Source organism: Equus przewalskii, unplaced genomic scaffold (assembly GCF_037783145.1).
Source record: "Equus przewalskii isolate Varuska unplaced genomic scaffold, EquPr2 ChrUn-13, whole genome shotgun sequence".
Lineage (NCBI taxonomy): Eukaryota > Metazoa > Chordata > Mammalia > Perissodactyla > Equidae > Equus > Equus przewalskii.
Window position 1 is genome coordinate 1,327,452 of NW_027228750.1, and position 21,640 is coordinate 1,349,091.

The window sequence follows — 21,640 nt, forward strand, 5'->3', positions numbered from 1 at the left end:
GCCATGAGGCTGAGCAGAAAATGGCACCTGTGGTTGCAGCAGGTGAACTTTAACGACTGCCAAGGAGAGCTTGAGAGCCATTTGGAGACCCTGCCAGCCAGAGGGGGAGGACCAGGGCCTGGGATTCCACAGATCTCCTGCCCTGGGCTCAGAGCCAACGACTGTTATTATTGTTACTCAAAACCCCTCCAGTGGCCTTTCTCCAGCTGGGAGAAGTAAGAGTGACACAGGTTACTCCTATTCCTTACCAGAGATGACATGCCTGCTTCTTATTCTAGGGAACTGCGTGTTACCAGTTGCCTGTGTGTAGAACTCCACAGAACTCAGCGGAGGACTCTAGTAAGAATTTAGGATACCAAGCCAGTTGGGGACGATAAACCTCTTCCCCATTCTTTTGTTATTCTTCTGACAGCTGGACTTTGGACATTTCTAGGCTTTCATTAAGGAGAATCTTTTATCTGCTATCAAGGAAATTTATTCCCAACTAGGTGTTTTGTGACATTACTGATGTAGCTTTTTCCCTAGTCATTTGTTTTCTGGAGTAGTCTGTTCTTATTCTATATAGCTAGACAGCATCTGAATAGTACAATGATCCTATCTGTTCCTAACAGTTTAAATTTGTTGCAGTATGAAAATTGCTCATGTGTGTTGCTTTTTGGGGCCATAAAGATCAGCGCCTATTCAGAGTACTACGCTGACATGCTGGGCTTTCCTGTTTTTACTGCCTCATTTGGCAAAGAACCAAAGTCACATGCTGATGTTGAGACTGATCCACCTGCTCCTCCAATGAGAAGTATGAAGCACGTTGTGCTTTCATACCAGCAAGCTTTGAGAAATTAAAGGTGTTCTTTTTCTTATTTTTCTTAGTAATGGTATTTGAACTCTGTCCAGTATTCTGATTAAAGCTTACCTGTTGGAAAATGGTGAGGGGCAGGCCTATGGTTAGCAAGGTATGAGTATCAGATATTCATTTTAAAAAAACAAAACAGTAACAGCAAAACCACATCAGAGGTCCTGCAGCTCAGGCCAGTGCCACTTGAACAAGCTTCTCTGGAAGGCCTCAGTGTGGCTCTCTCTGTTTGGAATTTGCTCTGAGGGAAAGTGCTTATATATTTTCTTCTGCTGCCATTGGCAGATACTTCAATGGTTCAACATGACTCCGGTCCTCATTTAAACTATGTTTACGGTAAAAAATGAGACCACATCGTATGGGCTTCTGCTCGAAGGATGCATGAAGAGAGAGGTCCACTTTATGCCGGTAGGTCTTTGCTCTGCATTAACCAACTTCATCTTGAGTCCTTCATCCTCAATCCTTTCTTTATCCCCTTCCAGTGGAGAACAAGTCAGACATGGGCCTGTCTTGATCAGGCCACAGGCCTCAAATCAGTAAAAGAATCTCTCCTTCACAAGCCACAGGTGCCCAGACCCCCAGGCTGTGTGACAGTGACTGTGGAGGGGTACTTTCTGTTTCTGTCCTCTAAGAGCAGTCCTTTAAAATTCTTTTGAAGTCATGACACTTCTTCCTTCACCCTCCCTATTCATTCCTTCCGGTTGTGCCATGTGGCTAGAATGTGCCAAATTAAAAAGTGAAGTATTTTAGTGTGTGCTTATGATAAGGGATGGTTTTTCAAGCCAGAAATTAGGCTATTATCTCCTATTTATATATTTTAAATGCAAATGTATTTCAAGGACCACAGAATGGACTATTTGAAATTAGGACAGTCTTAGAGAATCTGGGTTGGGTGTTGCTACAACTATAGGACACATAGAAGTTTAAGACCATTGCTGCCTTGAGGTTCTTTGGAGACTTTGTGAAACTTACTGAGAGATCTGGAGCCAGCCTGAATTGTGGATCATGGTTTCAAAGCGTCTGTGCTTTCCTCTCATCTGTTGCCAGTTCTCAGGGTCCTGGTGATGGAGACCACCTTGAGCCACTGAACCAGTGCTGACTGAGAGGCAGAAAACGTAGCAGCTGCTCCTGTTACCCTCAGACTCAAAGGCCTCGGCTTAGGGCTTCACTGTCAGGTCCCTGCCAAGGCCTTTGGCTTTCTTGAATAACTTGATCACCCACTGATGTTTCAAGGCTGGGTGCTCCCCAGCTGGAACCCTGAAAATGCTTGCGTGGCATCCCTAGAGAAGAGAACTAACTTGAAAGAAACTCCCACAAAGTAAATCACCAGGACCAGATGGTTTTCGTCCAAGAGTTGGGGAAGGAAATGAAGTGTGAAATAGCACAGATACTGATGAAGACATTAATTCTCTATTAAAACCACAACTGTGTCAGAGCAGAGGAAGTTTGCTAACATGATGACCTTATTGCTAGAGAAGAGAGATTAGTGGCCTAGCTACGGCCTCCAGAAAACCTGGTCTACTTGGAAAGAATGACATAAAATATGAACAATGACATGATATCTTTTATTCCCTTAAAGCAGGTAAGAGGGACAACATGGTGATTCATGCATGGTGGCATTTCAGTAGATACCTTGTAAAGAAAATGATAGCTAACAGGTAAGATGCAGGCTGCTATCCCCTACTCCTTTGCCCATGGCAGACATCACTAATTGATCTGGTACTCTTCCCTCTAAGCCTAGATTGGGCCTCATACTCCCCAATTTTGTCCTCTCAACTGCCATAGTCTAATGACCAGTGTTGACATATGTTTAAACTCATTTGCCCCCCCTTGCCTAAGAGGATGTATTTTATCATGGACGATATTGGCTCACTATTAAATTGTAAATAATAAAAAGAAGGAAATCTGTCACAGGTAGTTTAGGTTAGGAGCATGATCAGAAACATGTCACATTCTTTCTTCTAAGGACTGAGTTAGCAGAACATTCATCTCCAGGGATAAATAGTTTTGTGAGAGCTGAATCCAGATGTGTAATTGCAACCTAAACCATGGTAGGGTCTTTCTGGAGGGAAGGGAAGTCACTTCCTCTGAGGTAACAAGCAGCGTGCTCCAGAAGTTCCTTTTAAGAAATGAGAAGCAATGGCAGCATCCTTCATTAGGCGTTCCTTGTAGCTTTTAAAGAAAGTTGTAAACACTGTTGAGTCCTGCCACAACAGCCACTCTGGGGGCCAAAGGAGTGAGGTAGACTTTGAGAGAAGAGCTACACTGAGGCCCAGGGAGAAAAGAGACAGGAATGTTTGACGCTGGAGAAGCTGAGTAACTTTATGGAAAACCTGAGATTTCACTGGGAGTGGCCTTCATTTCACACTAAGGGAGCAGAAGGCCAGCTCTTCTGCAGGTCTGGGAATCCCATGGGCTTATGCACAAAACATTTTGCCATTGGATTGACCAAAGTCTCCTGTCACTGGTAAGATCAAAGCAGTTTGCCTAGCATTACTATCCTACAGCCTTGTGATCTCCATGTAGAGGAGTATGTGATAGAACAGATCTTCTGGAGTGGACTGAAGTCTGATCATTTAAGAGGGAATCTGCCTGCCTCATTAGGGGGATGAGCCATTTTGCTTGGTCGGTGAAAAGATGCTGTATACTTTGATCACCAGAGAACCAGAATATGGTAAACTGCACTTAGCTTGGGAAGGACTAATCGTACTGTGATTTCTCAAGAATAATTCAGGATCTTGTCGTATCACAGGGTCGTTACTGGAGAGATGGGCAGGTGCTGTGGTTCATAGGCGATGGCAGCAATGATATGATGGGGTTCATTGGTCAGCCAACCTGAGTGTGAGTCCCCACTCCACCATTAGGTGCTCTGTGACCTTGGTCACATCTAGCGGAATCATAGGTCATGGAACAAGCTGCTGAGGAGGTCATTTTTTCTAGATCTTTTTTCCTCACAGGAGCCAGGGATTATCATCTCCATTTTAAAGATGAGGCGGTGGTTGCCCAGCAAGAGTAAATTAAGCGTGCACGATGGGGGAGGTGTGGATGAGTGAGGAGATGACTCAGGCTCCCAGCAAGCAGGTTTCTTACTTTGCCACTTGGTTTCGGAGTCTCAGTTTCCTCTCTTTATCGGCGCTGTAAAATCAGTATGGATTTACCACAGTGTTTAGAGCACAGGGAGAAATCTCTGTGGGTTAAATGGTTAAAGGGAGTGCTGATAAGTTAATTTCCAAGGCACTTTGTAGTCTGCAAAGTGCTTTCATCTGCATTATTGTACCCTGCTGAGGACTCTGAGTTGTGCGAGTAGTCGGATTCTTTGTCCACTTTCCCCAGATGCCTCAACTGAAACTCAGCAGGGTTAAAGGGCTTCCTCAAGGTCATGTCAAAGTCAGAACCAGGGCTCAAACTCCTGCCTTCTGATTCTGAATCCAGGGTTCCTTTCACCATAGAATGATAGATAATGGAGAGTTTACTCTATTTATCACCCACTTTAGTGACAGCAGAGTCTTCAGCGTCATGGTGTGGTAAAAATAGACTGTGAGGGCAGGGAGGTTCTCGGGAGCAAACAAACTGAGCTCACCAAAATGTTCTCGCAGGCCGGCTCAGGTGCCGTGGCCTTTAGGAAAGCCTTGGCAGCCCTGCCGCGGGCAGCATCACCTACTCGCTGTGTCCAGCTTTCCCAGATAACAGGCACTGCCCTAGAGGACATGGGGCGGGGGAGGGTGTGGGGGTGGCAGGAGGATTTCTTCTGAGGTATGGGGACCACCGACCGACAGCACATCTCTGGTGAGGGGACTGGACTGTGTGTCCTGCAATAGCAAACTTGCTGTGTTTTTGACACACATAAGGAGGAACAGCCTGGTAAGCCTGGGGATCTTGTGCCACTGAGGTTTTTCTGAGAGCCAGCGTGAGGGAGAGCAAGACAGTAAGAAAGAGCAAAAGTAGCAAGGCCAAAAGAAAAGCCCCATTTTCATTCACTTAAAGATAATTTATAATCCCCCACTTCCAAAAATGATTTGATATGGATTATAGTTTTTAAAAACCCAACCGTTTATACATACATGTATATGGGGTTAAAATGAAGATAAATAGGACATAAGGAACCATACAGAGAAAGTTGGGTGTTCCCATGTGACCGTTTAACATTCACAGAGAAACACAACCACTTTGTCTTCGTAAGGGAGACAAAGAATGCATTTTTATTAAGGTGCACCACTAGTATTCTGTGTCTTATCCGTTTGAATATTTCTCTCATTGGAAATATCTGGCTAAGGGGAAATACTTTACATTACAGCAGAACGGAACTTGGAAAATCGGTGTTTTTCCCACTTGAAGCAAACATATCAAACCAGTAGTCCTTGTCCTTTTAAAGTCACAGTTTCCCCATAAATACCACACATTCTCTTCCCAGAAAAATGCAAGTTCTTACAAATTTGACTTATAGTTTTAGGTTACTTATAAACCCCCAAAGCCCATCCATTGACTTTAGATCAATAACCTCTTCATTTAAAACATTAGAAATTAATGTTTTGTGGAATAATTTTTCCTTTATAAAAAGATTCACTGCATGCAGTTGACATGATTGTAATTAAAATGTAGTTATAGAGCCAGTACAAAATATTATGATTTCTATGAAATTCCCTAGCCTATAACATTTGTATTTTAAATATGTGGTCATTGCACATTCACTCGTAGTTTTATCTTAGTCTTTTATTGGTTCTTTTAAAGGTGCTATATGGTGTATACTGCATTGTAATTTGTATGTGATAGCATGTGCAATATTTGGTAATAATAAGGAAAATCTACCTTTACTGTTAAATCCATTTTGATTACATCGTATATAAAGAATATGGTGTATAAAGTAATACTTTAATATATACAACAGCCCACACGCCATCGATAAGATCTCATCCTCCAGACTTGTGAATTCTTGTAAAAAATTACTTCCACATGTTCCTAAAACTACTTAAGATTTTTGACTGGTTGGTGGTCTATTGATTCTAAATATCTGACCTGTCAAAACGCCATCTTTAAACTCCAGTGATGCATAGAGGCTTGGAATTAGCTGGGGCTGAATTTATTACAGAACAAAGGGAGGTGATGATTAACACACCCATCTGAGCAGTAGGGGGGAAAATAATCCTTGAATGGATTAGATGCCATGATCCTAAAACCACATTCTCTGAGTGTTGGGTCCCTGCCCAGAAATGGGGAGAGGCCAAACACTGATGCCTTTTAAATGACAGGGTGTCTCCATAGGCCTCTGGTCAGGGACACTGGGGCAGAAAGTTGAGGGTCAGTTGGGAAAAAGCCTTTCTTTCTCCTGTGGTCTAGCAGAGTTGATGTCCTAGACCCCGTCTCTGTGCAGTAACCCTCAAAACTGACAGCCCACCTGATTAGTGTTACACGATTATCAGTCTACCTCTCCAGGGGAGATTATATTAAAGTGTAAATAAATGAGGTTTTATTTTGTTACCACTAACCAGGAATAACTTATAATTTTTTTTAGAGTCTAGTAGGCTACTTTTAAGATTGGCATAGAGGCTGCCTAGAAGATGAAGTGAATTATGCACTGTCCCTCTAGAAGTCAAGAGTCATAGGCAGGCTCTCTCTATTCACTGGCAATATCTGGTAGATTCTGAGCACTCCCAGGATGTAATTCCAGGAAAATTTAACTTTTAAGAATAATCTGTGAACTGAACACTAAACCGTATTTTCTGGTTAAATTCCCTGCTATTCTCTCTTTCCTCTGCCATGTCTTGCAAGCTTTATAAGACGTATGGATTTTTAAAATAGCATTATATAATAGCGCTGATGGAGACTCAGTCTCTGAGAGAGGCCTCCAACAGATGGGTACCCTCCTGAGAAGGAAACAGATCATTAGGAAAGTCATTTTGACCCCCGTTCCCTGGGAGGAGGAGCACTTGAATCACAAGCCCAGGTGCTCAGGAAATCTCCTGTCACTCTGAGATGGGCTGGGACACAGTGCCATGTCCGAAGCTTCTAAATACAGTTCAGGCTGGGTCACCATGACAGATGCTGAACTGGCACCACTACCAGGATTGAAGTGGGAACTCTGACAGTGCTTAAATGCCACGGCTCCTGGGCTCGAGTCTTCCTGGGCCAGGACAGGGAAAGGCAGTGCAGAGCCTTATAGGGAGGAGGGTGGGAGCAACTTTGGCAAGGAAATCCTGCTGCCTCGGTGACACCACCTCTCCTTCAGAAGGCAACAGACACCCAACAACACACAGCTATTTTAGAAGCTGTCAGTTTCTGAAATGCTGACACACTTGGAGGACACTGTCTCTTCAAGGGTCATTCTGACCCTTCAAGGTAGGTAGGCCTGGGGAAAAACAGAGGCATGCCTTAGCCAAGGTGTTAGCCAAGGAATGAATGGAATTAAGTGACCTGGGCAAGATGACTCAAGGAGTCAGGAATGGAGTTCAGAATAACATGTTGACTCTTGGATTCCCAAATCAGCCTTTACACAGAAGACAGTGTTAGGCAATTCCTTACTTTTCCCCACCTTCTTCTTCTTGGCCATCACCAAAAATCCATCCTGGGGTTAGCGTCCTTTGGAACTCATTCTCTTATGGAGAGGGCTTTAGAAGAAAAAAAGAAGACAAAAGAGATTCGGGAGCTGGGCTTTTCCTAGAGGGGTCTGGGGACTTGAGCTGTGAGGGTAGGATTCTAAGTTTTGCAAGCATCTCAAGCTGAGGTTGGTGAGTTGTAAATGTAAAGACACTGCTATAAATTAATCCAGGGTATTCATTTAACTCTCAGCGCTTGCTCTGTACCCCAAAAGTGGGTTCCTTTCTGTTGTCAAAGCATTGATTTTAGGGTTTCTGAAGGTGTAGGATGGTGGATGAGTTCAAGCTTTGGAGTAAGAGAGATCCGGGTCCTTTTCTTTTCTCTGAAGCTTCTGGGAGGGTGGCACTGGGCACCTTGGCTGAATCTCAAGGATCTCACTCATCAAGTAGGGTTCTAATGCCCAACTCTCAGACCTTACACTCCTCCTTCCTGGGATGCTCCCTTAGGCTCTAGATCTTTTCTGCCTCCTCAGTGTGTCTTTGCCTCATCCTGAGTCAGAGGGTGAATGCTCTTGAAAATGCTGTCAATACGGAGTCAGGGGACCCTGCAGTTTCCCAGAGCTTTCCTGTCTTCTCCACCTCTTGTGGAGTAGTGCCCTTGGGCTGCTTCTTCAGTCAAGGCTGAGCTCTCTGCTTCTCTGTTCAAGGCTAGAGTTTGCTTCCCTGGCCCCACTTCTTGACTGAAGATCCAACATACAACTTTTCCCAATGGTCTGCCCTGTTTTCTCTTCTTTCAGATTTTAGTCATTTTCCTTCTCAAATAGTGTGGCAGCCATCATGGACCAGGAGAGCATCACTTAAGTAAACCCACCCACAAACAGACTTTACTAGCTGCCACTTTTGCTATTTCTTTGCTTTCCCTCCTTCTGCCTTTCCATCATTTCTCCTTCTAACACCATTAAATTTTGATAGTTTTTGCTCTAGGCCCTGAATTATTTTCTTCACCATGTGACCATTTCCTATTCTACATTTTAAATTTTCTTTATTAGGGTTTGCTTTTCTCCATTTGAAAGAACACAAAGTTTCTTTCTCCCTCTCAGATATGGATGGGGAAGTGATTGGGAAAAGATCTCACCCTTCTGGTCAGCTCCCCTTCCAAATGATGGAAGGAACTAACATTTAACACTGTGTGCCAGGAACTTTACTGAGAGCCATCAGTATGTCTGTTGTTTTAGATGAGGAAACCGGCTCAGACAGGTTGAATTGTTTGCCCACAGTCATACAGCTGGGTCTGTGTGATTCTCAAGGAGGACTGTGCTCTTTCCCCTTCCTGGCAGCTTTTCTGGAAACCTTACTTCACTGTGGAGAGGCAGGGACACTAGCTGTGTGGGAGTCTGAAGGGTGCAGGAGCTGTCTGTGGAGTCATCCTGTTCCTGAAGGAGAGGGCATCTCTGCTGTCCTCCCCTCCACCCTCCTAGCATCATCAGCCCCAGCACTTGTAGAAGGGCTTGTTCCTTTCCCCATTTTATCTTCATGACTGCATGTATCTTCTCTTCTTGGGTTCATGTGGAGAACAGTTAGTATTTGAGAATTTTCTAGATGATCATGACTGCTACTCACAGAAGTGACTGAATTCACTGAACTCATTTGATACCTCTGAAAGATTTCAGGTCAGACCTTGCCAAACAGTTTTAACACAACTCACAGTCGTGGAAGGAAAAGCTAGTGGGGTTCCAATGGTTAAGACTTTGGGTGGAGGTAACCCTCTTTGGATTTCGTTCAGAACATGCATTCAATTAACACGCCTCATTGCTAGGGATATATTGGTCTTCTGAAGAAGATCAGAAGAATAGTATTTAAGATTCTTTATCTGGCTCCAGCTTACCTTCCTAGGTCTTCTCCAGCCACATCTCTTCTCTTGCTTTGCTAAACATTCAGCATTTCATTCATTCATTCATTCATTCAAGAAAAACAACATTTTATTGAGTGTATAATAGGTGCCAGACACTGTTCCAGGTGCTGAGGATACAAGAGGAAGAATACAGATGTGGTCTGAGTTACTTGCTGTTCCATAGACTTTACTGCCATGGCTTGCTATAAAATTCCCTTTTCCTGAAGATCTTTCTCCTATTTTCCCCATCCCTGCCTTTTTATCTCGCAAACATCTCTTCATTAGGTCCAGAAAAGACCCCTGGGCTGGAAGAGGTTCTTCTCACACCTAAACTCATAGCATTTTGTTGATACTCTTCTTAGATAATAATACATGAAAATTAGCATTCATATATTCGTTTCACTATGGACAAAGTATTTACATAGGTATACAGACACATACTTTGTTAGTGATTCATAAAAATTTCACAAAGTTGGTGCTAATGATTTCCTCATTTTACAAATGATAAAACTAAACCTTAAAGAGGTTAAGTGACTTGTTCAAGAATAGACAGTTGGAAAAAAAGGAAGTGAACTTTAAAACTTGGTCTTTTGAATTCCAATCCTCAGCAGGCTATGTGCCACACTGGATTTTGACTATGCTACTTTTATTAAATTATTTATTGACCTCTCCTGTCTCCTAAGTGATTTTGTAAGATCCTGAGGACATGGATCATATCTTATTCAATTTTGTGGCCCTCACAGTACCCAGCACATCGCCAGGCACAGGCTAGGTAATCAATAAGTATTTGCTGAATAAATAAATGATTGATTGAATGGCTGAATTCAGAAGATTACTAGAGGGGTTGTTATATAGTTGCTCTTATATTCATTAAACAAGATAATTCTCTATGTTTGGCTTGATAGGTTTAGTGGATTTTAAACTTAGTGTAGCTGGTGGTGTCCTGAGTACAATTTGAAGGGCATTACGTTGTGTGTTCCTGGCTGTCCTCAAAAGTCTAACCTCCTTCGTGTTTGAAATTGCTACCTCCAAGGGCACTGTCTCCAGAAGTCGTAGTTAAATTACACTTGTTGCTTGGAAATTGGCTACATAGTTCTTCCTCTTTAGTGCATTCACATGAATTTGTTTGTTTATTGGTGCTCAGTGAGAATATTCCAACAAAGTATAGGACCAGCTCTTCTAGGGCCTTTGAGAGAAGCCCTCCTTTTCATGTCATGGAAATTAAAAGACCACCATGGCAGATGTCTGGTGGTCCTATGCCTGTGGTAGTGGGGGAGGGTGTTGGGAGGTTGCAAGTAGTTGTGGTTGCAAAGAGCAAATGAGCAATGGCTTGGAGATGAGCACTGTGTCACTTCACCCAGAAAAAAATGCCAAGAGCCTCAGGGAGAGGCCTTGTTGACAGCTGCTAGCCTAAAATTGACTGGTAAATCTTGAAGACCACCCAGTCAATCATGATCAATTTTTGGAGGCGCTCTGGTGCAAGAGGTATTTAGATCGAATATAACCATGTGGCTGGTGACCAACTTTTGATTATTCCATTTATGCATTTTCTGTGCTTTCATAAGGAATATTTTCTGAACCAAAACTTGGTCTCCAGAATTTTAATTTTATGGGGAAAATGAAATAAAATATTTGAAATTAGGACTGTTCTAGAAAATCTAGGACCCGTATTTGTCCTTATTTTTTCCTGGTCTCCCTGATTAACTTAATCATTGGCATACAATCTTCTATGTTAATTTGATACTTCAATGTTTATAAAGTGTTTTCACATACATTATTAACAGATGAATTCTCCTCTAGCATAGATATCCATTTAGGACTATCAAAAACTTCTGTGCTCTGAACTATGACCCAGGTTAAGCCTAAATAAATGAAATTCTGCACAAGTAGGAATGACTTCAGCTGCCTTTTCTTGTCTTTCAAAGCTGTCATACATTTCTCAAAGTCCAAACATCTTCCAAGTACCTTCTAAGGTTGTTTTGCTTATGGTCTAGGCTAAAGCAAAGAGTGATTTGACATTGACAGTGATCTTCAGTGACCTATCTGTCACATTTGGATGTTTTACCCAGGGGGGACTGGGGACAGGAAGTGAAATACGACAAAAGAGGGGCTTTTACATTTGTACTTGTTGAATAATGTTAAGTTCGTGAAGAGACCTAAAATATTCCTAATATAACTGCCCTGCCACCGAGGAAGAAAAATTCTCTTCTGACCTTGGTTTGAATTTTCTCCTCTCCCAAAAGAACTGCTGATCTTTTAGTTCCATGGAGCTGAACAGCCTGAACATTAGCTCTGCATTTCCAAGTTCAGAGTAGAAGCACACAGCTCTGCAGGTCTAGATCTGAAAACTGGGCAACAGCATGTAGCGGAAAGAGCATCAACTTTAGTGTCAGACTAACTCAGATCCCGCTCTGAAACCTCCTAGTTACATAATGTGAGAAAAGCCTCTTAATCTTGCCAAGCCTCAGTTTGCTCATTTGTACAATGGTAACGATAATGCCTACTTCAGAGGGTTTTCTGTGAGAACGGCACGAGATAATGTATATAAGCTATCTGGTGTAGTGCCTGTTACTTCTCTTCCCGTTTTTGCTTCCACCTTCAAAGCATGTTGGCGCACAGGAGGCTGAACATTTAATGACATTGAGCCTTTGTCTGATCAACAAGAAATAGACATAAAAAATATTGCTGTCACTTCTTTGCAAAGCCTGTTTAAAAGGCTTAGATCTCAGCGATGACTTTGGGTCCTTGCCTCTGTGTATAACTGAGAGAGGCGCTGGTTGTCAGGTGGAGAGTGCTTTAAGCAGCTGAGAGATATGTGCTCTTAGTCTCCTTAATTGGATTATTGGCATGGAAATTGCAGGCTTCAGGTTACCTCCCCTTTTCCCAAATAGAACTCAGAGGGCATGGAGAACTCAGAGACTTCATTCCATTACTAAAGTCATCTAACAGGCTCATCTGAGTGTTTGCTATCATAATTTTAGTTTAATCCAGCCTGGGTTATAGTACACTCCCTTGAAGCTCTGGGCTGGGTATCAAATTTGGGCCCAGTCTGTACTCAGGTCAGTGCCAAATGCTCTGCTTCTGCCATATTTAGAATTACTCAATGAGAAGTTTCATCACCAGGTTTCGCGAAGCTACCTGATAAAATCTGACATCCCAGAACCAATTTCCACTGCAGAGGTCCTCTGGGAATAGGAGTTTACTTGAGCCTGGTACAGAGAGTGCTGCCCTGGGTTATAGGTTTCTGATGTGTGCCTTGGGGTGAATGGGAGCCCTGTGATGGCTGTGAGAGTCTTGGTTTCAGAGATTTTGGGACTTAGACCAAGCAGTGGCTGCCCTACCAATATTAGATAGGAAGTACCACTCACTATAGTCCTGTCCCAGTTATTGGGAGGAAAAAAAACTATTGTTTGATTATCATCTGGGTTGGGTCTTTCTCCTTTAATTGTTTCAAGCTATTTTATTTTGGGGAGTAAAATATGACAGCTAAGGTCAAGTTTTATGGAAGTAGTACTGTGCATCTAATCTCAGGAAATTCCACATCTCTTATCTGACTCTGCATTCAAACCAGGCTATTGTACATCATTCGTTTAGGATATGTGGCAAGGCATTAAACTCAGCTTATGGAATTCATATTCTGGAAGGGAAGACAAAACTATCACCTGCATTTAAAAGAAAACTTTGGTATAAATAAAATAAAATCTACACTCCATATTATGACACCCAAGTTCCTCCCAGAATATAAACTTCATTTGGCCAGGGTGTTTTCTTTTTTCCCTGATGATGCCCCGAGAATCTGGAAGAGTGACTGGCACATCGTCAATGTTGAACAGTCGTTTAGTTGAGTTGAACTTGACTCTCCACCTCTGCCTCTTATCCTCCCTCCCCTCTTCCCTTGTGTGTTTTAAACTCTGCCATATCAGTATGTAATTCTCTAAAAATGACAAGTCCTTACTCATGCTATTCCTATTACCTTAAATTCTGTCCCCGTAATTTCTTTGCTTGCTCATATTGAACTTTTATTTCAAGTCCATTCTCAAATGTCACCTTGTAAAATCATTTTGATCTCTCGTCATTGACTTGCTTGCTCTTCAAAGCTCCTTAACACTTTGATCCTTCATCTGTGGGAGCACCTATCACAGTCAGTCTTCTTTAACAGTGTGTGTGTCCTTCCTACCAGATTGTGAGCTCCTTCAGAGCAAAAGCCTGTTTTATCTGTGTTGGTCCATTAATATATAACCTGGTCTATACAAAGCAAAAATGTTTGATGAAATAAAAATGGAATTAAATATAGTTTTGAATGCCTGTATTTGATGCCTCAAATGCCTGGATTTTGGTGTCAATAATGTATAAAATGGAAATAGTAATAACTCTGAGATTTGTTCTGTTAAATGGTGTTATGCATGTAAAGTCTTAGCAGAGTGCCAGATGCCTCATAAGCACTCAATGGCTGTTGACCATTAACTTTTTGTTTGGGATGGTTCTTGTAAGCTCATATTCATCTCACTGTCCAAAGTCAATAACATTGTTAACAACAGAATCATTAGATTCTCTTTTTATCATAAAGATATAAATATAATTTTTTCATCAGGAGGATATCTTCCCCCAGCCCCTAATAGTAAATGTAATGAAACAGAGCCTCTGTGAAATTAAGTGACTTTTCCAGACCCCACTCCTGGTGAGGAGCAGAGCCCCAGGAAAAACGTGCTTTGTTCATTGTAGTAATGAATGATTCCTCAAACTTATTAGTTAAGTGGAGATGAAAATCACTTGAAAGACTGAAATATGTTTGAATAATGTCTAATTTTGATATTAAGTGAAAGAACACATAATTCAGGCATTTTCTATACATATCAACCATATAAACTTATTGCGGTTGGGCTGTTGTTAGACTTGGTGGTCTTTAAGCTGCACTACTAATCCATCCATTAAACGTTAGACTTAAGAGGGACTTTATAGCACCCCTAATTAAATGTGCATGTGCTGTGCTATAAAGATTAAGGAAAATAGGGACCAGAACAGTTATGCGGCTTGGCCAAGATCAAACATGTTAAGCCCTTTCAGCTGTAAGGATGGTCAAAATAGTTGAGGGTTGTTACAGAATTGCTGGCTGCTCGTATGAACCTAGTATGATCTTAGGGAGATCTGATCATTGGATCAAAATAGAGAAGACCTACATTCTAGGCCTTGCTTCTTTCAATTTTTCTTATTCTCAATGTCCTCATCCACAAAATGGACATAAAAATATATGCCATGTCTACCTCATCAAATGGAAGGATATATTAGATAATGTGTAAAACATAAATTAAGAAACTATTTTATCATTGCTACTATTTTGCATGAATTGAGAATTGAACTCACTGTAAGCTAAACTCAACTTTCTGTGGGAACTTAGTGGTATAGTATCCATTTCGTCATATGAAATAGGTCAGAGATAGAGAATGAGTGACACTATGAACTGATGCTTAGAATCTCTTTTCTAGGGATTTTTTTTTTTAAAGATTTTATTTTTTCCTTTTTCTCCCCAAAGCCCCCCGGTACATAGTTGTGTATTCTTCGTTGTGGGTTCCTCTAGTTGTGGCATGTGGGACGCTGCCTCAGCGTGGTCTGACGAGCAGTGCCATGTCCGCGCCCAGGATTCGAACCGACGAAACACTGGGCCGCCTGCAGCGGAGCGCGCGAACTTAACCACTCGGCCATGGGGCCAGCCCCTTTAGGGATTTTTTTAAGGATGGTAATAGCTATGTTGGTTTGACCCTGAGTCCCATGCTGTTCTGCAGGGACTCGTAGCTGGCTCAGTACAGTTTCCTAAAGTTTTCTCCTTTAAGTTCCTTAGTTATGTGTAACATTATCATTTATGTTCCTGATTTACTAAAACTTCCCTTGTTAAAATACTGTTCACAAGAGATATCTAATAGCCAAGAAATTTTTCCAGGTCATTCAAATGAGTTCCTAATGGTTAACTTTTGAAGGCAGGAAGTCACAAATTGCCAAGAATAAAAGAACTTGAAAACATAGAGGTGTTTTCTGATCTTCTCAGCTCTGGTTATATTTCTGAATGGATGACCAGATTTGATTGAAATATGCTGCTATGCATTTCTTACATTCATGACTTAGGTAACTTAATTATACATTCTGATTAATAGCTGAGATAATTGATCTGGTTAGCCTAAATATTTTATATAACTATGATTTAGAAATGTATTTTACAAAGGATTAAACTTTATTTTCACCTTGGCTGTTGATCTTGACTCTGAGATGACTATTTTAAGAATATTGTAAGATAGCTTGCATCACAGGCAGCTCTAACTACTCTAGGAATTTTTTAAACAAACTATATAAAATATATATTATTTCCAACTTATGCCATCTAAGAAACAACTGCAAATGGAAAATTACGTGGCGCATTCATGTTATTGAAAATGTGGTCTGGTACCTGTGTTCTCTATGTATAAATCACTTGGGCTTTATTTTGTGAGGGAGTGAGAATCTAGGAGAACAGAGTATTTCCAGGGAAACAAATAACTGTTTCTGAAAATCCTCTTCATGGGCAAATCCTACCTCTGCCTCCATGTCCTGTCTATTTCTTTTCTAGTAACCCTCGGGTCCCCAGGACTGTTCCAGCCCTGCCAGATCCCTTTCTTTTCTGGATTCCTGTGAGACATACAGGACAATATGTAACGTGTGGGAAACTGCATGGTAGTATTTGTCTCGGTCTCTGATTATTTGTGAATGCTTCAGTTTCCGCTTGTACTGTTAATAGCTTTAAGAGGAGCCCCATTGTGTACTTTGGTATTTCTCAGAATCTAGCACAGTACTGGGCACATAGTAAGCACTCAATAAACACATAATTAATCAACACCAACTGGGAAACTTCTTGAGGTCTGGGATTCTGTTTCAAATTATCCACATGGTACCTCATATAGGGCCACATGCTGATAGGTGCTTATTGATTGATTTGATTGAAACTATAAACAGAACACACACTCAAGTCTTTAACTCCTATGATAATGTGAATCTGAGCCCCCAGTCCTCATTTAACTTGTTTTGCCAAAACAGTTTTAGATTTGATGCTTCTAATTGAGGTTGCCTGGGTTATCATGGAAAGTTGCATTAGAAAGGATTCTTACATTCTTCAAGTCATTAGAGGTGGAAGAGATTATAAAGGTTTTCAGTTCAGTCCTTCTAATTGCACAATGAGGAAATAAGTCCTTGTTACGTGGCTTGTCCAAGGTTATTCATTAATCCATTTAATGTTACATTTTGAGTACCTATTTTATTCCTGATGACACAGTGAGTTAAAAGTAGAGTCTCTTATTTTCTAATTCTCCAGCCATGGTCCCCATCCAATACCAACCTCAATTTGGCTACCATTAAAGATTTATCACTCTGTGAAGTGATATCCTTCCTTCCCCTCCCCCTTCCTAAACACACATTGGAGAAATCAGATATGTCCGAAATTTCTGCAGGGCCCTGCTTAGCATGCCCATTTCCAACTTTTTCATAATTGTAGCACTCTATGGTAAGGAGATTTCATAACACTTTGCTCCCAGAGGTAGGGCAAGACTATTTTTTAAAAATCTTGCTTTGAGAAGTTTTTGAAAAATTTTTGTGATAAGTGAGGAGCTCTTGGCATATCACAGAAACAAAATGGGATTTGGGAATCCATGTCTCAGGGGATCAGAATTACTGTGTTTGGCTGAGTGTGTGATGATGTAATGGCTCTGCTACTGAAAGGCATATAGAATCAGGCTGGGAGGGAGATTTGTCACTCAACAGCAGCTCTCATCTTAGAGAAGTAGCTCTGTTTTTCTGTGCTTGAAGGAGACCAAACTTAGTTCCTGTTTAGTCCAGGGTATAAAATCATATGCTTAGACATGTAAAGCCTAGTTATATTCACCTCCCCTCCTTCCCCTTTTTGTTAGTGAAGATGGTAACTGGACTAGTGATTGTAGATAACCTAAAGATTTTGGGCAGAGACTTCTACCTAAGTTTGGTTCAGTTCTGCAGTACCCTGAATGTCTTCAGAAGTGAAGGGTGAGGAATGGGGAGGATGGAGAGAAGTGGCACTTTGCTCTCTGTGGGCTTTGGCAAAGTTGTGGGAGATGCTTGTCAGAAATGCTGCCTGGGTTTGAGAGGAATGTGTCAGGGCTAGAAGGAAAAAAATTTAAGGTATCATGGGCTGGGTTGTTTACAGGCCTAGATACCTGCTCTGTGGTAAGTGAGGATGGCAGCAGGGTGATCTGGCATTCTGTCCCATCTTTCTTCTGTCCTGCTATTGTCAAGGACTGATGCCCAAGGGGCCCTGACTTTTGACAGCATTGAAAAGTCAGTTGTCACAGTAGGACACTGCTGTTTCCATCCTTTATTTATGTATGTATTTATTTACAGAGGAAGCAATCAGAATCCTAGATGCTAGAGTGGGTTAGAGAAATAGGTTCTTAGGCTTGGCTTGTGGGATCATTTGAGTTAAGAAGATTGTACTAGCAAATCTGAATTTGGATAATCTTAGGAGATACAATTCTTGGCATCAGGCCCCTAAAAGTAAAAAAAAATTTAAATTACAGAAAATTCTCTGGTAAATCTGACTCTAGCCTTCTCCATCAGTGTACATGCTCCGCCTCCCCTTTTGTGAGTGCAGAAGACACAGGAGGAAAGGACCATCTGGCTCAGCATGCCAGCTTTTTATTTGGTTGCTCTCAATCCTACCTTCCTGTCTGGATCACCCCTCCCCTTTGCCCATACTTCAGAAACCAATCAAGGTGTCTCCTGAACTCGTTTATTCCCTTTGTTTCAACCGCCTTCTTCGGTAACTTTTTCCATATGCTTACATCCTTACCTCACAAAAGTTTTTTTTTTTCGTCTAAAATGGCCTGATTGGACTCTTAGGAGAAGCCATTTACTCGAATATATGACAAAATGCTTCTAAAGATCCCAAACAACTTTCATTACTTTTGATGACCAGGATATAGAAATGGAGGAAAAATTGCTGTGTTTAAAAATAACTGATGGGCAGTGATGCTGAGTGGCATGGAATAAAAGAACATGTTGTTGTTAGCATTGAATCCCCCCACCACAAGTGAAATAGGCTCATCTTGATTAGGAGCTATAACCTGTAATTATCATTATTATTTTTTACATTTGGCATTTATTTATTTTGTCACCCCAGTTTGGCTTTATTCCTGTCAACATGGTGACATTAGTACTCTTTATATTGCCTATTGTGGACCAATTTTCTTCAGCTGTTGGTAAACTTACTAAAATGCCAGATGTCATGTTGGAAACACGAAACCTGAAAGAAGGTCATAAATCACAAAAACAAACCATAAAACACACAGAAAAAATACCCTGAGTGCTGTGCTCTCGAGCTTCCCAGCTTTAAGTCTCCTTTTGTTCACCCCTTTCCCCACTTCACCATGTCCCACACTCCGCCTTCCATCTTTTAGGGCCAGGGGTGTGGGGGAGCCCAGCAGTTTTTCACCTAAGGCTTGATGGTTTATTCTGCAGATTCTGAGCAGAGCACTGGTTCAGACTCCGAGGTGCTCACTGAGCGGACTTCCTGCTCCTTTGACACTCACACTGACCTGGGCCCTGGTGCTGCAGGCCCTGTGCCTGCTGCCCTGTCTTCCATGGAGGAGATTCAGGTGGAGCTGCAGTGTGCTGACCTCTGGAAGAGGTTCCATGACATTGGAACCGAGATGATCATCACCAAAGCAGGCAGGTAAGGACAAGTTCCTTTGAATGGCCAGATTCAAAGAATGGAAAACAAAAGTAGGAGCTGCTACATTTTTTCTTTTCAGCTACTTGTGGTAGGTAGCATTGATGAAGCTGAAGCAACTTGCACTCACTTTTCTATATCTGTACGTCTCGGTAAAATGATCTTGTTGTGTTTACTGTGACTTTGCTATTTTCCTCCAAGGGCTACTCAAACCTAAATCACCTCTACCCTCACAAACATTTTCCGCCTACGAATGTATTTCAGCTAATACTGGAGATCCATGGTACTTAACAGCCAAATGGTAGATTTGCAAAGCAAGTGTTACTTCACCATGCAATGTTTTCAGGAGAAAAAAATTGCTCCCTAAACAACAGCTTGCATCTTCTAAGGCATTTAAAGCAGCCACACTTTTTGTAAGAATTTTATTTTTGGTAAGAATTGGGCTTGGTGCATCTTCTGAGCCCTTCTTATTGATCCATTGTGTTTTATTGTTGGCTTGAAATTATCACAAAATTTTAATGGTGACCTGGTGGAAACTCCTGCAAAATTGTTTACATATGATGATAAAAGTTTTAAAAACACAGTTTTCTTGAAATAAACACTTTTAATTAAGCTATTCCTTTATTGGTAAATTTCCCATATGCTGGATACTCAACATATATATAACATCATTTAAAGTTCATAGGAATCCTGTGAGGTAGCATATGATACTCCCATATATGGATCAAGACACAAAGGCTGAAAGAGGTTAATTAACCTGACTAAGGTCACATGGGTAGTAAAGGACAGCTCCAGAATTCTACACAAATCTGTCTGGCTCTAAAACAACAGTCCTAACTATTTATAACTCTGCACTGTAAAGAAGTGGTTGTAGTTTTCGCCCTTTGGATTCAAAATGAAAATTATTTAGGGGCTGACCACATGGCGTGGTGGTTGAATTCCGCACACTCCACTTCAGCAGCCCAGCTTCACAGGTTCAGATCCTGGGCATGGACCTATGGCACTGGTCAGCCATGCAGAGGCAGTGACCCACATATAAAGTGGAGGATGACTGGCATGGATGTTAGCTCAGGTCTAATCTTCCTCAAGCAAAAAAAGAGGAAGATTGGCAACAGATTTTAGCTCAGGGCTAATCTTCCTCAAGGGAAAAATATTATTCAAATAAAAATAAATTTGCACTAAGCTTTTGAGTGTATAGGAATAGTTAATTAAAATTAAAACAAGTATGCTGCTTTCATATTTTCAAAGCCAATCTACATAGTCTCATGTCATGGAGACCAAAAAGACCCACCTCACTGATCATAAGCTGTCTCCATGAACATGGACAGTTAAAATAGAAGAATATTTTGATTGGGTTCAGTTCACTTGAGTGCATATAGAGAAACCTCCCAATAAAATAAGGCATAACAAAAATATGGGTTTAAAATGAATCTGAAATCTTGTTCATTTTCTTTCTCTTCTGGAACACTCTTCCTTCTCTATGTTTTAGTAGTAAATAAAACCATTAAAAGGCTTCTTAGAAAGAGCAACTTTGAAAGGGAATTACTTTCAATACCATGTCTTTTTTGTTGCTTGGGCTTCAGTCTACTCCTGTTCTACGTTTTGAGATGTTATGGCTTGGAAGGGAACAGAGCAATTCAAGGAAAAACTTTTTATTCTTTTTCTTAGTTTTTGGCAAGGGAGTTGGTTTGGAGAGAAGGGAAAATACCACTTTTTTTGTCTCTAAGATTTTCCAGTTTTTATTTTGAGTTTTCACTTACTACTACTCTTGGGGTTTCACTTACTACTATTGGGGCTGTGTATTCCAGTCATTTTTGTCCCTGATACCACTCCGTCATTCCCTGCACTTCAGTGAATTCAGTTCACCTGAGCACCAACTTGACAACTCTCCTGTGATCTCATTTCATGATTTCTTCTGCAGTGTTTTCTTTTCCACATCTGTCTTCATAAATTCACTTGATACCTGAATAACCCCAGATATTTCCAGCACAGACATACAGTTTGTTCTTTAGTTATGACTAAAGAAATCCTTTTGTTCAGGTTTAGAAACTATATTCATTGCTTCTGTACTGGATTGCTTCAGCTGTTGCTGTTGCTACAAGACGCTCTGCTCAAGTAATTCTGGAACAACTCAGAAACAAACAAAGAAGCTTTTCTCTTCTGTGAATTTTCTCCACCCCTCCCCATTCCCCCAGTCTATTTCTTCCATTTCACTTCATTTTTCTTCCTATGTATGTCGTTTACAATTTTAATTCCAATTTCCATTTTCTTAGTCACATTAGTTATGTTTGACTCTCTCTTCTTTTTCCCCCCTCAGAAGATCTTAGTCAGCATCTACTTCTTCTCACACCCTAAACTGTAATCCTATTGATTCAGAACTACTGCACTCCTCAACTTCTGAATATACCAACATAATTTGTACAATCAGCACCATGGACAGAGGTACTTGTAGGAATTAATAGATTTAGAAGACGCAAGAATCAGCCTAAATTTAGCTATAAAATTAAAACCAAACACATCTCATTTTGTGAATATGAAAGATTAATTTTTCTCTAGGGTTTTATGAATTCACTTGATATTCTGTGCTAATATGTTGACCAAAAAAAGTAACTTTTGGTAAGTTTTTAAGAAGAGAATTCAAATATAGTCAT

The 21,640-nt window shown here is 41.1% G+C and overlaps 1 protein-coding gene across 6 annotated transcripts in view; it reads left to right on the forward strand.

Annotated features, from left to right (window-relative positions):
- Positions 1-21,640, forward strand: part of TBX15 (T-box transcription factor 15) — a 104,197-nt gene that overhangs the window by 38,379 nt on the left and 44,178 nt on the right. For 4 of the 6 annotated variants that reach the window (XM_008516138.2, XM_070607737.1, XM_008516139.2 and 1 more), the window contains exon 2: positions 18,779-18,992. In XM_008516138.2, coding sequence (XP_008514360.1) covers positions 18,779-18,992 — 214 coding nt within the window. Of the gene's footprint in view, positions 1-6,811; positions 7,184-15,866; positions 15,971-18,778; positions 18,993-21,640 lie in introns of those variants that run through there. The other 2 variants (XM_070607736.1, XM_008516140.2) reach the window with 2 other exon arrangements.